Genomic DNA, 20379 nt, shown 5'->3' on the forward strand with positions numbered 1-20379 from the left:
GATTGTAGTACATAGAGAGATGGCAAATTTTTACAATTTTTCATGGTCGCCCGCCGAATACAACTTCCGTCATGTGTCGTCAGTATGCTGTTCACGTAGAACAACAATACGACCTTGAAAAACACCCATACGCATCAATACATCTCTTGAGAGTTATACAAAAGCGTTGGGCCAGAAATTGACATTGAACGCACCTATTTTTAAACGTCAACCCAAGCAATAGGAAGCTCACAAACAATTCTGTCGTCTAAGCAGAATCCTACTGAACAACCAACCAACCAACCAGCCAACATACACACACACAAGATTAGGATATTGGTATTTTTCATCTTTTCCTTTTGTTCTTGTATTGATCTATTAATCGAGTCAGTGTTTTTGTTCAATCTACTAAACACTGAGGAGCTAGCTAAAGGCATAATTCCCCCTCTGTCTGATCATTTTGAAAATGTCCACTTTTGAACAAAAATTGTTGTTCCTGTTGTAGCATGATTTCCTTTTTTACACTTGCATGAGAAGTATAGAACAACAAACATAATTAATACAAAATATGATGCATATATATATATATATATATATATTGTAGTTTTCATCGTGTCCGTGATTTAGATTAAATTGAACAAAGAAGAGAAAAACGTAAAAATGATCGTACAATTCTACTACACCTATTGCACTGTGGTAGTAGTGTTGGTGTTGCTCAGCCGTGCAGCGGATGCTTATTGTCCCACAGACGAGCAAGTGCTAGCATTGTGCTCGTGCCAGTCGAGCTCGGATGGAATTGTGCTCGACTGTTCCAACGGGGACGGTTTGCGGACGATCGACATCCTGCGTCACAACCATGCCAAACTTGGTCTACTTCTAGAATTGAAAATGCGCAACTGCTCAATTGTCGAACTTGGCGAACGCATCTTTCACGGTCTGTATGTGAAAAAGTTGGATCTGGCGGAAAATTCGATCGAACAGATCGACATCAACGCGTTCGACGGTCTGAAGAATATTTTGCAAAGTTTGTCGCTGAAAAACAACAGCCTGCGTGAAATTCCCAACAAAGCGTTGAATAACATGGAAGCGCTACTGCAGCTCGACTTATCCAACAATCGAATCGACAATATCGACGACAATGAACAGTTGATCAATTTGCCAAAGTTGGCCGATTTGAATTTGGCCAACAATCGTATCTGCGCCGTCCACAAAGACGCTTTCGACGTGGTCAAGCACAGCTTGCAGACGTTGAATTTGGCAAGCAACTGTTTGGACGAAGTGCCGGCGTCGGCGATAAGGGGTTTCAAAAATTTGCTCGCCTTGCATTTGCAACGGAACCGTCTGACCACGTTGAAGCCGTTGCAATTTGTCAATTTGCCCTATTTGAATCTGCTCAACTTGGCCCACAACCAAATCCACACCGTCTACAAGCAGGCATTTGTCAACGTACCGGCTATACGTTTCCTCTACTTGAGCGACAATGCGTTCACTCAACTCCAACCGTACATGTTTTCGACGTTTGAAAATTTAGAATTGCTCGATTTGACCAACAATCGTATCCGCGTTTTGCCTGGCCATGCGTTTTCCTCAATGCCCAAACTGACTCAACTGTACTTGGCTGAAAATCAAATGGAACGCATCGAACCTTTGGCATTCGAAAACAGCAGCCTAGTCATACTGATGTTGGCGAACAACAATCTCACCGAAATCACCGGCGATACACTTCAAGGTCTCGACTTTTTGCAACAGTGCAGTTTGAAATACAACCAGGTAAAAAAGAAATGTGTTAACCCCCCCCCCCACTTACATGTGTACAAATTTTATACACGCTTGTGTCTGTCAATGTTTACCGGATTTTAATTGTCTTTCTTCTTGTTCTCATCAAACAGATATCCAAAATTGCATACAACGCATTCCATCCCGTCCCTGGTTTGGTTGTTCTCGATTTGTCGCACAACAAGCTCAACACGTTGCCAGATTCGGCATTTTTCACACAGCTGAATCTATTTTTGCTCGATTTGTCCAACAACAACCTCTCACGAATCCCATGGGAAGCGTTCAACAAACGTACTGTAACTATCATGCTCCAAGGTAAAAAAACAAAATGTTTTTTCTTTAATTTTCATTTTAAAATAATAATAATTTTTATTTCACATTATATTCAGAAAATCCCCTCGTCTGCACTGAACGTATTCAAATGATCGAAAACAACATGGGTATTTTCATACCAAACTCTGCCGATGAAGTTTGCAAAAAGGGTAAGTATTTTTTTCCCCATTCATTGGATGATAATTCAAACAATGATAATATTCGCAAAATTCACATATGTTTTTATCAGATGACATGAACACAACAACCGTAATGCAAACAACAACGACTGATCAAGCAGAGAATGTAAAACTAGTAGAAAGCCAGGCTGAGTCAAAGATACAAGACAATTATGCTTCAAGTTCATTCGGTGATTCTAAACCGCCCGTACAGACCACGACGACAACTGTTCCAATGACCAAAAGCAATGTCAAAATAGTGGAAACAATACCACCTGGTATAATTATAAAAGAACTACGCGCAACTACTACTACTACTACTACTACCACTGAACCACAACAACAATCTGAAAATGATAAAACTATCACTACAGAAGAATCGAGAACAATTTATCCGGTGCCGATTCCATTTCTCAGCAAAGCGCCCGACATGCATCAAGCGTACGCGGTTGATACGGATCTTGTAATGGCGAATACGGAGCAACCCAATTTTGCAATGTTCACCGGTCTGCCGGACAGTATCATCACCGCACTGCCAGTTTGGACAGATCCTCCGAATTACAGAAAACCGTCTCCGACCAAGCTGAAAACCCAAATGCCAGCCAACAGTGCGTCGAAACAGAACTTTGAACAAGCCGTGCCGGTGGTCAACGCGGGCGTACAAGAGGACGACGACGACGACGGCGGCTTGCCGTCCGACGCGATGAGCAATTTCAGTCAAAGCGCCAAAACTACTGCCGCGGTCTGCGTTGGAGTCGTCGCGTCGGTGACCATACTCGTCGTTGCCGTGTTGTATTTGGTGAAACGTCGAAATCGCCTGCACGCCAGATCCGTATCCGGCGACAGTCGCACTTCAGCTTACGTAGCGGCTCACACGATCGGATACAACCGATATCCGGGTATGGTCAGCACGACGCCGAACGCGTACGCGACGGATGCCATCACGCCCTGCAGGCCATCCAGACAACGCGACATTACCACTTACAGCAGAAACAATCAAAACTGGCTCTACGATCCCGTCTGCTATTCGAATTCTAGCGTCTACTACAACAAATGACGTTCCAAAAGTGACAAAATGGTAAATGCGAAACGGGTACCGTCTGAAAGTTTAAAATGAAAATTCAACGACGGCCCAACAGCCATCACATTCAATAGCAACCAACAATTAGCCTCTTTTCACACGAACTTAGGCCTTTTAGTTGATTTTGATTTTTTTTGCTTTGCTCTTTTTCATGTGCAATTTCAACATAAGCTGAAATGAAATGCTACAATTTGAAAATCATTTCTATTCATCATCATCATCATCATCATCATCTTGGAACTAAATAAAACTTTCAAAAATCTGATGGTGTTTTTCACATGTTAAAAATTTTGGTAAACAAATTTCGTTGTAAAAAATAAAAAATGGGTAAAATAGAGCTTTCTGTACAATTTTGAAACAACAGTTCAATTCAAATTTTACTTTGAGACATTTGGAAAAATACATTTCAACATTAAAGTATCATCAAATAATTATTTATTAGTTTTTGAAAAAGTCGTGAAAATCACAAGTCGACGTGAACATAAAAATAATTAAATTAATGAACAATGCAAACTATAATCAATAATCGTCCATGTATGTAAAAGTACGCTTCTACAGTAAGATGGAATAAAAGAAAAAAAAGGTTCATTCGCATACATCAGAATACAAGTGAAAAAAAAGAATTACTAGCCATAATAGAAATGCTAAAATTTCAACTAAATTGCCAGAAATGTAAATTTTGGTGCGTGAAAAATAAACTGTTTATAAAATTGAAGCAAAAAGAGAAAAAAAAGATACATCTGAAATTTCACTACACCAAATACGAAAAATAACATCACCGAAAAAAATGAAATATTCTATTGATAAAATAAAAACATAATAATAAATAATTAAAAAATTTTTTCTCATATCCCACAGTTGGAATATTTTTTGTTTGTATAAAATTTACAACTGATTGCCGATGAGAAAGTGACAAATGGTTTTTACTAAGAAAAGAAAAGAAAATATTCAAATGACAGAAACAGAATTTGACGGTAATTTCTTCAAACGTGATGAAGTTGTTTTAAATTCATTGACATCATCGTCGATTGTAACGGTATCGAAGATGAATGACCCAGAAGAAATCGTTCAACAAGGAAAATGACACCGCCCGAAAAAAATCCTTTCCCCATATTTTTCTACTTACGGTTGGTTCATTATAGCACGTGAAATGAATGCCCTTTTACATATTTACTTCTTTGGGTTATTATCATTTTTACTTTTTGTTTTCTGCAAGAAAACAAGTTTACAACATTCTTCCAAAAAAGCCGCCAATTGAGTGAACAAAAAGATAAAAAAAACTAATATTCACATTTATAATTTTTTTTGAAAAAGTTTTCACAATTATGTCCATATTTTTTGAATAAATACAACATTCACATCAGTTAGATTTTTCCGTTTTTGCTTGATAAGCATATTTTCCATTTTCTTGTTATTTGTTCTGTTTATTCAAATTTCCAAATCTGCAACTTGTCCCCTCCCCTTCCCCCTCCTCCTCCTCCTTTGTTTGAGTATACCGTTGACTGACCGATGATAATAATTATCAAATTCCACTGGACTTTAATAATACACAATGGACTGAAAAATCACAGAATAAGTGTGAATGAAATGAAAATCAGTCAGCAGCTGGGAACAATAGCAATTTTTCTTTTCGAATAAAAAACGAAATTTTTCCAGATACAGATGGAGAGGTAGGTAGGTATGATGCTTGGCCGTTGTGTGTCAAGGCCGTTTAGGCGGGTATCTTAAGACTGGCAGCAGAAGGGCCAGTGAAACGGGGTGAAGGGTAAAGTTCGGCGCAGAGGTCAACAAAGTTCCAATAACATTGGATTACAATGCCGAAAAGAAAGACTGCACACCGTTGCATTGGCATAGAACAGCAGCAGCAGTAGCGGCAGCTGTGAGAAAACACAACAACAATCCCCTTCTTTCTCACTTTACAAACAAGTAGTGAAATTTACATATAAATATTTTTTGGGGGAAAAAACATTCCATTTTCCCATTTGTTCTCGCTCGTCTGTTTTGTTTTCTGGCTGATAATTTAGAATAACAACAATATATTTATCATTTCCTTCCCTTTTCACAATTCTCTGCAAAACAACAGATATGAGCATCGTCGGATCGTGGTCGTGGTCGTTGGCTCAATTCAGCTTTCTGTTGCTGTCAGTTGGTCAAATTCTGCAATTGACCGACGCTTTTTGTCCGGACGTGTTCAAAGAGAACAACGCGTGCACATGCCTCTCCTACCTCGACGGCGCGGTTATCCGCTGCAAAGGTCCAGAAGCGCCTTACGTTATTGAAAAACTGAAAACTGAAACGGTCGTCATTCGAGAATTGGCCATCGAAGATGCCGACATCATCGAAGTATGTGCAACCTTTTCAAGCTCAATTTATTACATTCAGTTTAACTGACTCGCTTTGGAACAAGCGACCAAATATGAATGAATATTAAAAAAAAAAATTTAATCCCCCTCCCCATTTGCAGATTGGACCGCGCGCTTTTCGAAACATGAAAATCAGCAGTCTGATTTTGGACAACAATCGCATTCGAGCGTTGCACAAGGACGCGTTCGTCGGCTTGGAACAGTCGCTGGTGTCGCTGAGCGTGGCTCACAACAAGCTGACCGAAATCCCGACCGACGCGTTGGCCAATTTGCAAACTTTGCAAGTTCTGAATTTGAAGTGCAACAACATCGGCAACATCTACACGTCGGCTTTGCACAACTTGAGCAGCTTGATCGAATTGAACTTGGCCTGCAATCAGATTTGCAAAATCGCCGGCTCGGCTTTCGAGCCGATCAAAACCACCCTGCAGAGTCTAATATTGGACGACAACTGCTTGCGCGAAGTGCCGGCCGAAGCGTTGAGAAATTTCAACAACCTGCTCGCTTTGCATTTGCAGAACAACAACATCGAAACTATCGAAAAACTCCAACTGATGAACATGGTCAGCTTGCTGATGGTGCGCCTGTCGTACAACAAGATCAAAAGCGTCGACCGGTACGGCTTCAACAACATACCCCACTTGCGCTATTTGTTCCTCGACCACAACGAGCTGGCCGTACTGGAGCCGAACGTGCTCCAACAATTCCAATTTCTCGAAATTGCCGACCTCAGCTACAACAGCATTGCCGAAATCCCGGCCGGCGCTTTCCAACGTCTCGAACACTTGCTCCAGCTCAATTTGGAAGGCAACGCCATACGCGACATCGCCCCGAACGCGTTCGCCCAAACCCCTCTACTTTTGCTGCTGCTCGGCCAGAACTGTTTGACCGGAATTGGAACCCAAGTTTTCACCGGCGTGCCGTTTCTAAGGCAAATTTCCCTAGCCCACAACAACATCAAAAATTTGGAACCGTTCGCCTTTGCCGCCATGCCCAATTTGCAGTTGCTCGATTTGTCGAACAACAAATTGGATTCGATCTTTCCGGCAACGTTGACACCCAACTTTGCCTCCACAGTTATCTTATCAGGTTGACGAAAACAAATATCCACATATATATATATATATTTATTTAAATCAATTTCTTTTTAGAAAATCCACTAGTCTGCGGACCAAACGGTTATCACGTCATCAAAGGGGGTTCACCGATATTATTGCTCAACGAACCCAATCACATATGCAGCATGTACAATCGCACAAGACCCGACAAATGTCCAACAAGGTTCTTACTTTTTACCCAAATCAATTATTACAAATTTCCAATTTTAGAAAGCCAAAACCTCCACCGTTACCTTGTTGCAGTAGACCAGAAAAACATAGTGACGAAAGTATATTTTAAAAGAAAACATTAAAAAAAAGAAACAACCTAATAATATCTCTTGTTTCAGGTGGTGAAATCAGCGTTTCTCCAACGGTACAACTGACAACACCAAATCTCATTAGTGAAATCACAACCACCACAATCCCAACCAGCACTACCGCCAGCCCTGCAGTGACCGTCAGCATCACTATCCCCAGCACCGCGCAACCATTGCAGCACAAAGAAGCGAGCATGACTACTTCGATCACGGCATCGCCGTTCGAACAAATGGCAGCCGAAAGAGAACTGCCCAGTATTCCACGATTCCAAGCACAAGAAAACAAAGTCAACAAACCGAAGACACCAAACATGGCACGATTTTGGAGATTTACCAGACCACCGTCGGAACCACTGACCGCTACCCTGAAGCCGATCGTCCAAAGCATGGAAATGGCAAAGAAAGTTTCAAATGAAAACCAACCACAAGAGAAGAACATCACCAGTGAAACTAAAACACTTCCCAACCAAGGTATCGTAGATGTTGATTTCATTGAACAACAACAACAACAAAATAATATTTCCCTGTTGTACAGTGATGGAATCAAGCACCAATGATACACAGCAACAAAATTCGACCGTGCCAATTGGCGTGCAAGCAAAGTCAGATAACATGCCGTTTGTCTCAGAACAACAACCACCACCGCCAGCAGTAGTCTATTCCAACATTCACCGTACGTCACCGGTAAAGCAAATCATGCCAGAGAACGCGCGAAATTTTCTACCACCAATCCGGCAAAGACCACCGCCCGAAACGCTGAACACGCAATGGTCCACCGAACGTCGACCAGTTCCAACATTCCAAGGTTCGCAGCCATCGTTGCGACAACAGTTCAAGCCGGCCGAACAAAAACCACTGGAACAAGTCGACGTGAACAATTTGAACGCCCAGCCAGTGCGACCGATGGATCTGATGGAGATGAACATGCTGGCCGGTGGGCTACAGCCTCGAAGACGCCCGTTTGAAACTGTCAAGCAACAAGCGACGACGACACGGGCCGAACAGCCGACCAAAGCCGAACCTGATTCGCCGGATACGTTCAGCTCGAGCGACCCGGCCAACGCCGCCCCGCCGTTGCCGTTCAGTTCGGAACCATTTTTCGGCGTACAATTCAAGCCGATACTCGATCAACAACCGGCGGTAATTGAAGCTAACAACCAACAACAACTGTACCAACCCAGCCCGTTTGTGCAACCAATTCAAACCAACAACAGCTAGGAAGAGAAGAACAACGACAAAACAAAACGCTTGGGTTTAGCGCACCCATGAAACAATACGTGTGTCTACTTGCCTTGTACAATAATAATAATAATACTACTAATAATAATATATAGCCCTTGTTTTTTTTTTTTTTGTTTGTTTGTTTTCCCTCTTGGTTCTCTTGGACATTTCAAAGTCCATAAATATTCGACAGTACGATGAATGAATAAATAAAATTGTAACAACTGTAAAATTGAATTATGCGATAATTTGACAAATTTCATTTGCGTGCACATAATATTACCGTGTAAACAGTTCGCATTGTGTAAATTGTATAGAATAATAGTAAGACTGTGGACTGGATTGGTCATAATTTTCAATAAAATAAAAAGAATCCACTTACCTACAGATTGTGCAGACAGTTTTTCATTGTCGTATACAGTCAATGGGCCATTGGGCGGCAAGAGGAGGTACAATTCGATGGAAGGTGCTTGAAAGTGAACGAAGCAAACGGCCGGCTCGTAGTCGACAGTGAAACGCAACGTATCCTCGTAGAGCGTCTGCGAGAATCGACTCATCTCGTCCATTGCGTATGTGACAAATAAGTACTGGTAATGATCCAGGCAAATTTTCACCGGATCGACCGTATCAGCCAACGAGTACAAGATGTTCTCGTTGTCGCCCTTCTTGTCCATCATCAGCCAGACGGTGAAGTTGCAGTCGAACATCAGTGGTCTGGCTGTCGGATATTGGCAAGCTTTGCCTTGGAATTCCAACCACAACGGTGTGCAGTCGATTCGCCATACGTCGACGGTCGCTTTTTCGACCAGAGTGGACGCGTCTGTTTTACAATCCTTTCCCGCCCGGTTGTTGTGCAATTTGGGAATCAACCTGCGCACGTGAGTACTGTAAGCTTGACTGTTGGACGGAAGTGAAGCATCCCAGTCGTCGGCTTGTATTGGCATTTCTTGTTCTTCAATTTCCGTCACCAACTGTTGAAGCTGATGAGAAGTGTCCGAATGGTCGGGCAGGCAGTTGGTCAAACAAATACGCGACGAATACAATACCATCGACGTTGGAACTTTTTGCAACCAATCCACATCCGGTGCACCCATCAACGGAACAATCACCTACCGGCAAAAAAAATCGAATTCAAATTTGTGAAAAAAAATTTTTTCCCTTACTCTAGGCATCATCACGTCCATGTAAATATCTTTGTGAAGAGCATTTTTCATCGCTTCGTTAGTATAAGAATCAGAAAACTGAATAATAATAATAATGATATTCAAGAATAATTTTAAAAAATTTTTTTTCAAAAAAAACCACTTACCAGAGACTGATTAACTTTTAAAAAAACATAATTAATCCAACGAATCGTCCTCAAATCCAAAAATACTCGAACAGGATGCAATCGTAAAAAACTGCTACTCGGTGGAACTGAAAAAAAAATATATACATACATATATATTTGGTATAATTTTTACTCGATGATAAATAGATAAGGTGAAAGTTTTCGTGCCTGGATAATGGGCCCGTTCTTTGGTGTAAAAGTCCGTCAATTCGACGTGCAACGTCGGCGTGTCGGATGGAAGCTTCATCACCGCACGATCGGTGGAGAGGAATTTTTCCGTTTTGTGTTTGCTGGACGACGGATCTGTGACGCAAAAGATGAAAATATCTTGCAACCGAAAAACGCATACCAGTGACATCAGATCAGAGAAAATATTATCACAATCTAAATAATAATAATAATAATAATAATAATAATAATAACAGAAAGAGCAATTTTATTGAACAATTTCTAATAATAACAAACAAAACCTTGATGATTACTTGATGATGAGAATTCGGTTTCAATAATTTCCTTGTACTTTTTCAACAAATCGTTCGTACGTTCAGAAAACATGGTCTCTTGATAATAGATCCAATGTTTCCTACTGCCACCTTGGAATATATAATTTGTTTGTTATTTAAACGACAAAAAAAAGAATTAATAAAACTGACACATGCTCACCCGCCGGATGATAGGGATAAAAATCGCAGACCAACTTTTTCAAAGTCACTTGCATGGCTCCATTTTCAATCAACAAATCTTCCGATGAATCTGCATAGAGATATGGATTTTAACTTTGAAAAAAAACAACAAATCTTGAAAATAAAAAAACCTCCTCCTTCTTCTTTGGATTCGTCACAAATGTGCAAATCAATATGAGCAATGTAGCAGTGGAAGGAAGTTTCGATAACGTTGAATTGTTGAAATGCGGCGTTGGTTTCACTGGGCAGTTGCTGCTGCTCGTACTGTTGATGCTGCTGACTAGCGGAAGATGATCTGCGCGTTGGATTATCCTGAGAGAAAAAAAAGAATAATTCATTTTCATAAAATTATAATTTCCATTACTATTGCAACCTTGTTAATTTCAGTTGTCATTGTTGCATTGCTTTGGCGAATCAAATCCATGACAAAGTGGAAAAAGCTGATCGCCGATTGGACTTGTGAAAGCGAAGCTACCCAAAGTAGATTGTCCAAAATCAACGCCAAACGTCCACGAAATACACTACCATCTCAATAAATAAATATGCAAATAAATTAACATTTAAAAAAAATACACAAATTACCAATTGTAGATTTTTTCGTTATAAAACGACAACGCCCTTGACTGGTGATCAAACGAAGAGGTGCGTTGATGTTGTAGCCAGTGGCGATTGAATCGCCAAGCGTCGACGCTTCCAAGCGGAGTGTTTTCCAAGAAATTTGCTTGAATAGTAAAATTTGCTTGGAATGTGAATCAGTGATGCGCGTCTCGCGCAAATCGTTCGCCTCTTTCCAAAACGGTGTTCGACTTTCAACGCTGATCTGTGACAGCTGAATTGCATAATAATATTCATTATTAAAAAAAACAGAATACACAATAAATAAACATTTTTCATACCATGAGTGAACCACCAAATTTTTGAGAAGTGAAAAAAACTTCAACTGCGTTGCATCGAATTGTTATTCCTTCCATAACTCTGTGCGCAAAACCGTACGAACTGTTGTCCATGCTAAAATTATAATATTATTTGAAAACAAACATCCAATCTCGTCTTTTCATATCATATTTCAAAAGTCAATTTCAAATACCTGTAACTGCTCACAGTAGGACCATTGGTAAATTTGGCATGATGAATTCCCGCTGAAAGTACCAATTCTACTCGAACTTCATCTATAAACTAAACACAAAAAAACTATTTCTCTTTATCAAATGCTGAAATTATACATTTTAATACATACCAAAAGTACAGGATGTGTTTTCAGTCTTGTCCAGGGTATCTAAAAAGAGAAAATTATTAAATACAAAATAATAATAAATATGAAGGTGTAAAAATCGAATAAATTTCAACCAACTTTAACAATTATTCGACTGCAAACGGCTTTTTGTATTCTAACCCAAGAAGGAAATTCCAGAACATCGGTTAAAACATCCTCGTTCAATTCTATATTATACAATTCGCCTTTGCCTCGAAGAACTTCGACACTTATCTGATCCGGTGATACATTCTTCGCAAATCTACAAATAACGCAACAATTAAAATTATATATCCAAATTATTAACGCCGGCCATTTTTCGAATTTAATGTGCATTTAAAAATTGTCCGTTTAAAGTAATTTAATAAATTGTTCATGCTCGACTGGTGTGTGATATTTTCAAAATTTACATAAAAAACCTGCAATTCCTGTATAAAAAGAAAAACTGTTTGAAAAAACTCAGTTTGAGAAACATTGAAAGCTCACATCATACCCGACAAAATGGCAGTGAATTTTCAAGAATTAAAAAAAATATTTTAAAAGATATGCAAGTTGTTTATAAAATTCTAATGGAACAAATTCATTCCAGAGCCAAGATGTATATTATGTCGGAAATGTAAAATTTCAGATAAAAAACTGAACATGCAGCATTCAAAATTTACATTATAAAGAAAGCCAAGAAAAACGTTGATGAAGAACAAACCCTAGAAGATCACTTTATATTGTTACAGCATTGACGATATACGCACTGTTTACATTCAACATTTTATTGTACGGTGAACCAGAAGAAATAAGCTGCTAAATGATAACTCTATGCAATTATTTTCTATTTGTAAAATATTAATTTTATATAAATAAAACTTAATATATCTACTTTTATAGCAATATTCCAATTAAGAATTATCACAGAAAAAAAATTAACCCATATTTTTTCTTTTCCACTTTCTCCACTTTTATATGCATCAAAATATAACATTATAATGCAATACATGCAGCTATAATTAAAATCATCTTCAATTCTCTTAAATTTATTAATTAACACAAAAATAATAAATTATACATATATTATACATAAAATGTAAAGAAAAACAATATAATAATTTCAAATCTGTTCATTTTACTAATACGAGTCTTATAGCGTTTGCTTTTAGCTTAATCTAGTCGTTTGCAAATGTTTAGATTTCAATTTTGGGCATGTTCAATATTATTTCACATTCAATTCTGCATTACAGTCATCGCAGAATACGAAAAATGCATTTACCAAAAACTAAGATGGCAGTTGAAAATAACAGCTATTTTCTATGAATGAATGCAATTATTTTAAATACATTATATGGAAACTATTGCAGTACACTATCTATAAATTCATCTGAACCAGTATGAAATGAAAAATCATCTTACCAAATTCATCACTTAATAATGTCATTCAATTTATATAGAAATACACGAATCTTGCAATTAAGAACTTTACACTTCAACAAAAGATAATTTTCCAACATATTAAATTAACTTTGTGACTATAAAATGCCCAAAATAAACCTAAACTTTTATTTACAAATAATAAAATAATAAACACATCAACAATTAAAACATACCATTAAGAAATCAAACCACATCAACATTAAAAAGCTACAATTTAAAATTTTTCAAATAAATGATAATGAATTAGACTATTTTAGTAATTGCAAACTATAAAAAAGCATTATACATCTACAACAAAGTGCAAACTGAATTATTGCAACAAAAATCATGCACGCTTGCATTAAATTAAAACGGATTGCTTTATCCAACAAGGCATTCATATAACAAAAAGCTAAAATTTTTTAGATGTAAAAAAATTACCTCGAAAAATGTTTCAAAATTTGATTTTTTATTATAGATGCCATAGTGTTTCAAAATGCAATTATCCAAAAAAACTACAATATTCCAGGTGAATGTTCACATTGCTATGTACAGAAACAAAAAAGACAAAGTAGGACTCAGTTACAGTATTGTACCAATTTGAAAAGTTTTGCAAGACTGACTGACAATTAACAGTATAGCATATGTATAAATACTGAACTTTGTTTTTATTATTGTCATTGCATATGTGAAGTAATAAACAAATAATAAATAAGTGGACGTTTTATTTCAGTTTTTTTCCAATAAAATGAAGCAAACTTTGCAAATCTGAAATTCTGCAGAAAACGTTACATTTTATTCATTGTAAAATTGTAATATTTTGTTAATAAATCATTTTACAAGCTAATGCGAAAATATAAAAAGAATACGCTTGAGTTTTATAACTACAGCAGACCCGAAAGAATTGAATAATGGAATGAAATACAAATATATTCGGCAAATAAAACTTTATTTATTCGACATTTTTCTAGTTTGACTGCTTTTTACTGCTGAATGAACTAGCATAACGTTATCCTATTAGCATTTGCACTTGATTATCACTTTTATTGTGGTAACACGTAAAACTCTCCTGCTGTAATTAGTTAAAAGTAAAATTGTTTGTGAATTTATGAAAATTCTTGGTTTTATATTCGTTTAATCTTAAAAAACATCGCTGAAATTTTTAAAGTGATTTCCTTCTTTGAATCTTTTATTCTCTTTTGAAGCGCATTCCATAGTAATTTTATATTGAAGGAAAGGTAGTTTTCAAGTAAAATGGTAAGCACTTATTCAGTTTTGGTATTTGTATTGGTTTTTCAGTTGAATGATTTTGATTCATATTTTAATGAATCTTGATCTAGGTTCTCCTTTCTGCTGCTGTTTGTACTAAAAATGGGAAACGTAAGTATTGTTTATTTATTTATTGTACGGTTTAATAACAACTGTTCATTTGGTGATATTATTTTTTGTAAATAATTTGAAGAAATCTAATTTAAAAAGATTTTTCCTTATGCTGTCGAATGTGAAAAAACTTTACACGCCAGACATAACGTATACGGTAATCTGTGTAATGTAATCAGTATAATATATTTGTCACATTTATTGCATTCTATGAATGTTCAATGTCGTACGCTTTGAACGTACAGCAGTTTTTGGTTAGTCAAGAATGGTCATACAAATGCAAGTTTCTTTTAGCATTGCTGTCTCGTCAGTTTGTAGAGATGACACGTTCTCGTGTCGAAGGTTTGTTGTCTGCTTTTCCAAAACTCCTAAACGCCGACAAAAATGAATCTCGTCAACATACTTTTATTGAAACCGAAAGTGTTCGTTACGTTTATCAACCTTTGGATCAGCTGTATGTTTTTCTCATTACTACCAAAGCCAGCAACATTTTAGAAGACCTTGAAACGCTTCGTTTATTTGCAAGAGTGGTGCGTGTTTTGCTTTTAATTCTCTAATGAAAATGTTCAACATTTGCAAAAACAGTGGATTTAGTTTGTATTTGAACTGTTGATTACTGTAGCTTAAAGTGCTGACATTTAATACATAATGGTTGTTAGTTGTTGCATTTTTATTCTTGTGTAATAGTTTCTGTTAAGAAAAATAAAATTTAATTTGATATTTTAAGCTTGTGGTAAATTCTTTTAAAATGTTATTTATAATTTTTAAAGTAACGGATGTATAATAATTTCCTTGTATGCTGCATGTGGTCGCATCATAAAATTTTATTCTAGATACCTGAGTATTGTCGGTCATGTGATGAGAAAGAGGTTATGGAACGAGCTTTTGATTTAGTATTTGCATTTGATGAAATTGTCGCCCTTGGATATCGTGAAAATGTGAATTTGTCGCAAATACGTACTTATGTTGATATGGACAGTCATGACGAGCGCGTCTACTATCAAATCAAGAAGGTATGTATTTTGCTATATGTATGTATAGTTGTGGATTTACCAAATTTTCAGAGTCAAGAAGAGGAAGCGAAGAAATTGGCTAAAGATAAAGCTAGAGAACTTACGCGTGCCAAATTAGAGGCCGGAAAGCGTCCTCGTGACCATGGCATGTATACTGGCTTTGGTCCACAAATTTCGAAAATCGAACCAGCCGCAGTTAAAGAGCGTGATTCGGATAGTTCGTTGATGACGAAATACAGCAATCCATCAAAATATGCAAAGTAGGCATTTTTTCTTTTAATAAACTTTAATGTTTTTATATATTTTAATCCATGTTTATTTTCCTTTTAGTAAACCACCTGCTGAAGCTGGTAAAGCTATGAAATTGAGTGCAAAAGCTTGCGACGCTGACGCATTCGTTGATCAGCTGAAATCGGAAGGTTTAGGTAATATATCTCTGACGCATTGTCAATTTATAAGTTTTCTGATAAAATAAACTTGAATTTAGAAATATTATCAAATGGCCAACTAAAAGATCAGAATAATGATGCACAAGCTGTCAAGACAGAAGAGTTGAGTATTCCTTTTTTTTCCTTGTCAGATTTCTTCACTGTTGAAATGTTTTTAAATTTTTTTTCATTAATGTACATTTAATTTATGGTTTTTTGAATTATTACAGTGTACATGTGAAATGTGAAGAGAAGTTGAGCGTGGCAGTTAAACGAGACGGCGGGATGGAAAATCTCGATGTTCACGGTCAACTTAGTTTGTACATAAAGAATGAGGCTTTTGCTCGAATAATGGTAAAAGTAGCCAACAATGATAAAAGTGGAGCTCAGTTGCAGGTTTCGTTATATTTTTGATCTTATTTAACGAATACAAACGAACAGTAGTGGTTGGTGTTGTTCAGACTCATCCAAATTTGGATAAGAAAGCTTTCGCTTCAAATGGTTTGTTGACGTTGAAAAATGTTGGAAAGCCGTTTCCGGTGAACACAGAGGTTAGCGTGTTGAAGTGGAGATTTCAATCTCAAGATGAAGCATATTTGCCTTTTTCTCGTTAGTTTTTATTTTATTTCATTTTTTTAAGATTATTCTTTAACTTTTCCGTCCATTCAAATATTTAGTAAATTGTTGGCCATCGGAAAGCGCAGATGGTTGTGAAGTGAACATCGAATACACACTAGAGGATGAAAATATGCAATTAGAAGATGTTCTCATTACCATTCCATTACCGTACGTTGTATACATATATTTTTTTCAGATTATTAAAGCATTTTGAACTTTCAGATCTGGCTCACCAGCACCTGTCATTGTTGAATGCGACGGAGAATATAAGCATGTTCGTATGCACAACTGTTTAGAATGGCGACTACCGTTGATCGACTACACTAACAAGCAAGGTTGCTTGGAATTTACCACAAAAATGGGACACGTGGATCATTTTTTTCCAATAAAAATACAGTTTTCTTCTAAGCAGCTTTTTTGCAACATAACGGTTTGTTGGCGTTATTGTTTAATTTTACCCAATAAGGCTAGCTGTGAGTATTTTTCAGGCTGAGCAAGTGTCATTGGCCGACGACAATAATCCTGTGAAATTTTCACAAGAAATCAAACTCATTACTGAGAAATATATCGTTGTTTAAAACTAACAAGTTCTACCCGTTCAGAAATATTTTAAAATTATATAATGATGATCATTATGGGTTGGCTGTTTTTTTGGCAGACCTCATTCAGCAGCTGTTTGGTTTGAAAAATGAAAATGGCAAAAAAGCCACAGTGGTTCCAGTTTAAGTTTAAAAACCACTGCGGTGCGGTTCTGGATGATAATTCGATATTTTTCCTGTAATAAAAAAGTAAAAATTTTTTAATTACACGTCACACCAACTAATTTTCTTAAATTTTTAAAATCCTGAACATTCAAGTACATTAAGTAACATACAACGGAGAGGATAAATTGACAACAAAAAGTTATAAAATGAAATTTAAAGTTTAAAATGTGGATAATTTTGAATTTTTTCACATTCAAATGCGAAGAAAGCATTTTATAAAATTTTCTTTCCCTTAATGGTTCTAAAAACGCAAACTTTTTAGTTTCCTGGTATACTATGATCATTTTGAAAGCAAAAAAACATGACCTCTTATGATTAAATTTCGCCTTCCAACTCACACAACGTTTTCAAAGAATTAGCGTAATAATCCGGAGAAAGTTCTGTTCGAGCGTTTTTCACGTCCTCTAATGTCGTGTTACCGCTCAAAACTAACATACTCGCCAGGCCATGCCTCTTTGCGAATGCAATATCCGTTGCAAGGCTAAAAGAAAGCCAGTTGAACTACTTTTAAAAGTTTGCTTTGTGGAAAGCAAGAGTTTGATTTTAAAAAACCATACGTGTCTCCAGTCATGAGAGTTTTTGACGGATCCAATCCCAGCTTTTCTTTCAAATACGTCAGTATTGGCCTGTGAGGTTTGCCAATTACAATTGGTTCCCTGCCGCTAGCAACTTTCACAGAAGCCAGTACAGATCCAGCTCCTAAAAATTGCATTATCGCACTTTTTTACATGCAAAATAACATCTTTTAGTTACAACCTGGCAATACTAGAAGAGGATTTGTTGAAGGAAAACATGAATCTTCGTTTGTTGCAACAAATAAGCAGTCTTTGTTTTTCAAATAAGATGAAGCTTTCAATATTTTAGCATAAGAAATGTGAGGATCAAATCCAACTATCACGGCAGAAACCTTAAATAGCAAGTTAAAAAAATAAAATAACAACAAATATCTCAGTTACATCTTTCTCCAGATTTACGTCAAATATTCGTTCTTCACTGTGATAATCTTCAAAGTGATCTGCCTAGAAAAAAATCACTTAACAACAAAAACATTAATGACAGTGTTGTTTAAGTAAAAAAACTCATAAAATTAATTAAAAAACCAAAACTTAAACATAAGCAGAAAAATACGTTAGGAAATTGTAATACAAAGAATAATTACCCCAATTCCTAAATGCTGAATTCCAATCTTGTCCAATTCTTTCCCTAATCCGGGACCTCCAATCACATACACTTTATTTCTGATGTGCAACTTGTGTTTCAAATAATAAGCAGTAACAGTTGATGACGAAACAATTTCTTCCTAAATTCACCAAATAGTAGAGCGAAACAAAAGTATTTCACATACTTCATTTAAAATATGAATTCCAAGCTTTTCGCATTTATTCAAATAATCCAATGGACTCTTGGTACTATTGTTTGTTACAAGGCACACCTTTTTCCCCTATAAAGAATCATACATCACAAGATAACGCAAACTGCGGTATGTAAATACTGCACATGTCGATGTTTAAGTAATGAAAGTGCTTCGGCAGCTCCTTCGATAATCGACTCACCATTCCAAATGACACCTAATATGTGAAAACATAAAAAAAAGAAAGGATTTTCAGCATTAATCACCATCACAATCGAATAAAAAATAATTAAATTTCTGCAAAATTTTATTCCAATCTAGTTGCGTCAAGCGTGCAGAAGACATTCCGATGATCAAAAGTAAACACGGGTAAACAAAAAAATATATAAGTACTGTAATTACAGTAATCAAAATGCAAGGGTAATTATAAAATCAAAATATGAAATGGAGCATCCATCAAAAAAGACTAATCGCAATTCTAGTATATTTTTGCATGCATTCACGACGCGTTCAATAAAATAATAACATGCAAAAATAAATGCAAAGAAATGAATGCAGCACACATTTATAAATTAATTTTTTCAAATTTTGATTTTTTAAAACATTTATTTACATATAACGAAAAAAATATGCAGGATTTTCATAACAAAAAATGATTGTCCAAAAAAAGGAAAAACATTTTGCATCAATGAAAAGCATGAAAAGCAGAAAGACGAATTAATAAATGAACTATAAGCACTTTCTTTTATTATATTCTTTTTATGACTTCTCTCAGTATTTATAAACAAAAATAACAATGAAAGCATATCTGCTGACTTGTCTAATGTCGAAATTCAAAAGTAAGTTTGAAATGAAAAGAGTTCGCTGCGAGTAGGATTTGAACCTACGCGGGAATATCCCATTGGATTTCGAGTCCAACGCCTTAACCACTCGGCCATCGCAGCTCATTTTAAGTGATTTGCAAAACACATATAATAATGTATGCCATTTGACATTGCTAAATATTAATAAGTCTAGTTAGAATTTCTGGAATATACCTTTTTCAAATGAACTTAAAGCAATTTTCTACAAAATTAATAAAGAAAAGTAAGATTCATTTACTGTATTGTTTGCTATTTTGCATTTATAATAAAAGCGGAATGTGTTTGCTTCACTTTAATTATGTTTATGCTGCACTATATTTTTACTTTTGATGAAACATTTCGGCGTTTTCAGCAAGTTTTGTTTGCAGTGTTAAATCATCATTGCCATTTGTTTTACAGAAGCAATTAATGTTCAATTTAAAATTGTTGTTTGATCACTTTATGGCAAACTCGATTTATAATAATTGATAGACATCACTGCTTAAAAGTAATAACTTGGAAAATAAGATCTTAAAGTAAGTTTTAACAAAAAATGAGAACACGTATTTAACTTCTTTAACGTATTCAGCTTTCCTCGCTTCAATATTCGCTTCCAAGAAAGGGGATGAATGCCCTCACTGTTGATATACGTTGCTCTATGAGTGTTGTCGCGTACAGAGTTACTTTCTTTCCTTGTCTACCCCACTAAGACCTTTGCGACTAACTTTCTCACATGTCTTCTGGACGACCAAAACGTTTTATTAGCGAATGCTTTGAATGATTGTTACTGCTTCCATTTGACTACTATATAGTAACTTTTTTTGAAAATGTTTTTATTTTTGTATACTTTTTCTGCTTTATTGCAAAAATATTTGTTAAATATATTAGTTTAAAATATAATTCAATAACAAACACTTTTGCGTAAATGGCATAAACATCGCTACTTACATATTATATACATGCAAATTTATATCGCCTGATTACTAATG

The 20379-nt window shown here is 36.2% G+C and overlaps 6 protein-coding genes and 1 non-coding gene across 7 annotated transcripts; 3 read left to right on the forward strand and 4 right to left on the reverse strand.

Moving 5' to 3' along the window:
• The first annotated feature begins 639 nt into the window (after positions 1–639).
• On the forward strand, positions 640–1502 carry Tsp_11080 (conserved hypothetical protein). Its single transcript, XM_003381930.1, has 2 exons — positions 640–1003; positions 1144–1502. The coding sequence occupies exons 1-2, from the start codon at positions 640–642 to the stop codon at positions 1500–1502; spliced, it is 723 nt and encodes a 240-aa protein (XP_003381978.1).
• A 106-nt stretch (positions 1503–1608) lies between these two features.
• Tsp_11081 (putative leucine Rich repeat-containing domain protein) lies at positions 1609–3328 on the forward strand. Its single transcript, XM_003381931.1, is given in 5 exon segments — positions 1609–1749; positions 1869–2070; positions 2145–2237; positions 2318–3145; positions 3156–3328. The coding sequence occupies 5 exon segments, from the start codon at positions 1609–1611 to the stop codon at positions 3326–3328; spliced, it is 1437 nt and encodes a 478-aa protein (XP_003381979.1).
• Positions 3329–5469: 2141 nt separating this feature from the next.
• On the reverse strand, positions 5470–7600 carry Tsp_11082 (hypothetical protein). Its single transcript, XM_003381932.1, has 6 exons — positions 7116–7600; positions 6917–6974; positions 6580–6771; positions 6188–6544; positions 5716–6115; positions 5470–5681 (listed from the first exon to the last, which is right to left on the reverse strand). Exons 1-6 carry the CDS (start codon positions 7598–7600, stop codon positions 5470–5472), a joined length of 1704 nt encoding a protein of 567 aa, XP_003381980.1.
• Positions 7601–7775: 175 nt separating this feature from the next.
• Tsp_11083 (conserved hypothetical protein) lies at positions 7776–14209 on the reverse strand. Its single transcript, XM_003381933.1, has 20 exons — positions 14144–14209; positions 13205–13222; positions 12516–12614; positions 12339–12391; positions 11735–11855; positions 11579–11617; positions 11429–11517; positions 11238–11349; positions 10924–11170; positions 10706–10869; positions 10473–10653; positions 10322–10411; positions 10129–10251; positions 9994–10042; positions 9792–9961; positions 9638–9744; positions 9492–9569; positions 8711–9437; positions 8554–8665; positions 7776–8229 (listed from the first exon to the last, which is right to left on the reverse strand). The coding sequence occupies exons 1-20, from the start codon at positions 14207–14209 to the stop codon at positions 7776–7778; spliced, it is 3099 nt and encodes a 1032-aa protein (XP_003381981.1).
• A 386-nt stretch (positions 14210–14595) lies between these two features.
• Positions 14596–17011, forward strand: Tsp_11084 (coatomer subunit delta). Its single transcript, XM_003381934.1, has 11 exons — positions 14596–14904; positions 15102–15107; positions 15208–15387; positions 15439–15647; positions 15718–15812; positions 15875–15986; positions 16046–16131; positions 16212–16424; positions 16493–16601; positions 16656–16800; positions 16922–17011. Exons 1-11 carry the CDS (start codon positions 14596–14598, stop codon positions 17009–17011), a joined length of 1554 nt encoding a protein of 517 aa, XP_003381982.1.
• Positions 17012–17512: 501 nt separating this feature from the next.
• Tsp_11085 (putative phosphoglycolate/pyridoxal phosphate phosphatase family protein) lies at positions 17513–19354 on the reverse strand. Its single transcript, XM_003381935.1, has 7 exons — positions 19226–19354; positions 18543–18638; positions 18357–18497; positions 18154–18216; positions 17954–18104; positions 17755–17896; positions 17513–17678 (listed from the first exon to the last, which is right to left on the reverse strand). Exons 1-7 carry the CDS (start codon positions 19352–19354, stop codon positions 17513–17515), a joined length of 888 nt encoding a protein of 295 aa, XP_003381983.1.
• A 56-nt stretch (positions 19355–19410) lies between these two features.
• On the reverse strand, positions 19411–19492 carry Tsp_11086. The gene has a single exon. It is a non-coding gene; the product is annotated as a tRNA-Ser (tRNA).
• Between the last annotated feature and the right edge of the window lie 887 nt (positions 19493–20379).

Source organism: Trichinella spiralis (genome assembly GCF_000181795.1).
Source record: "Trichinella spiralis strain ISS 195 chromosome Unknown Scfld1, whole genome shotgun sequence".
Lineage (NCBI taxonomy): Eukaryota > Metazoa > Nematoda > Enoplea > Trichinellida > Trichinellidae > Trichinella > Trichinella spiralis.

What these genes read in the sequence shown, in the direction of transcription:
- Tsp_11081 (XM_003381931.1), top strand. Translation starts at nt 1,609, where the DNA reads ATGGAACGCATCGAACCTTTGGCATTCGAAAACAGCAGCCTAGTCATA. An exon ending in GCAGTTTGAAATACAACCAG is followed by an intron (nt 1,750 to 1,868) that starts GTAAAAAAGAAA and finishes CTCATCAAACAG; the next exon opens with ATATCCAAAATTGCATACAA. An exon ending in TGTAACTATCATGCTCCAAG is followed by an intron (nt 2,071 to 2,144) that starts GTAAAAAAACAA and finishes CATTATATTCAG; the next exon opens with AAAATCCCCTCGTCTGCACT.
- Tsp_11083 (XM_003381933.1), bottom strand. Translation starts at nt 14,209, where the DNA reads ATGGAATGCGCTTCAAAAGAGAATAAAAGATTCAAAGAAGGAAATCAC. An exon ending in ATGTTGAATGTAAACAGTGC is followed by an intron (nt 11,856 to 12,338) that starts GTATATCGTCAA and finishes CGTTATTTGTAG; the next exon opens with ATTTGCGAAGAATGTATCAC. An exon ending in TCACTGGTATGCGTTTTTCG is followed by an intron (nt 9,962 to 9,993) that starts GTTGCAAGATAT and finishes TTTGCGTCACAG; the next exon opens with ATCCGTCGTCCAGCAAACAC.
- Tsp_11084 (XM_003381934.1), top strand. Translation starts at nt 14,596, where the DNA reads ATGTCGTACGCTTTGAACGTACAGCAGTTTTTGGTTAGTCAAGAATGG. An exon ending in GCTGAAATCGGAAGGTTTAG is followed by an intron (nt 15,813 to 15,874) that starts GTAATATATCTC and finishes ACTTGAATTTAG; the next exon opens with AAATATTATCAAATGGCCAA. An exon ending in CTCATTACCATTCCATTACC is followed by an intron (nt 16,602 to 16,655) that starts GTACGTTGTATA and finishes TTGAACTTTCAG; the next exon opens with ATCTGGCTCACCAGCACCTG.
- Tsp_11080 (XM_003381930.1), top strand. Translation starts at nt 640, where the DNA reads ATGATCGTACAATTCTACTACACCTATTGCACTGTGGTAGTAGTGTTG. An exon ending in TCTGAAGAATATTTTGCAAA is followed by an intron (nt 1,004 to 1,143) that starts GTTTGTCGCTGA and finishes AATTTGCCAAAG; the next exon opens with TTGGCCGATTTGAATTTGGC.
- Tsp_11082 (XM_003381932.1), bottom strand. Translation starts at nt 7,600, where the DNA reads ATGAAATCAACATCTACGATACCTTGGTTGGGAAGTGTTTTAGTTTCA. An exon ending in CATGCTGCATATGTGATTGG is followed by an intron (nt 6,772 to 6,916) that starts GTTCGTTGAGCA and finishes CAACCTGATAAG; the next exon opens with ATAACTGTGGAGGCAAAGTT. An exon ending in GCTTGTTCCAAAGCGAGTCA is followed by an intron (nt 5,682 to 5,715) that starts GTTAAACTGAAT and finishes GAGCTTGAAAAG; the next exon opens with GTTGCACATACTTCGATGAT.
- Tsp_11085 (XM_003381935.1), bottom strand. Translation starts at nt 19,354, where the DNA reads ATGCTTTCATTGTTATTTTTGTTTATAAATACTGAGAGAAGTCATAAA. An exon ending in GCTTTTCATTGATGCAAAAT is followed by an intron (nt 18,639 to 19,225) that starts GTTTTTCCTTTT and finishes GATTCTTTATAG; the next exon opens with GGGAAAAAGGTGTGCCTTGT. An exon ending in ACGTAAATCTGGAGAAAGAT is followed by an intron (nt 18,105 to 18,153) that starts GTAACTGAGATA and finishes TTGCTATTTAAG; the next exon opens with GTTTCTGCCGTGATAGTTGG.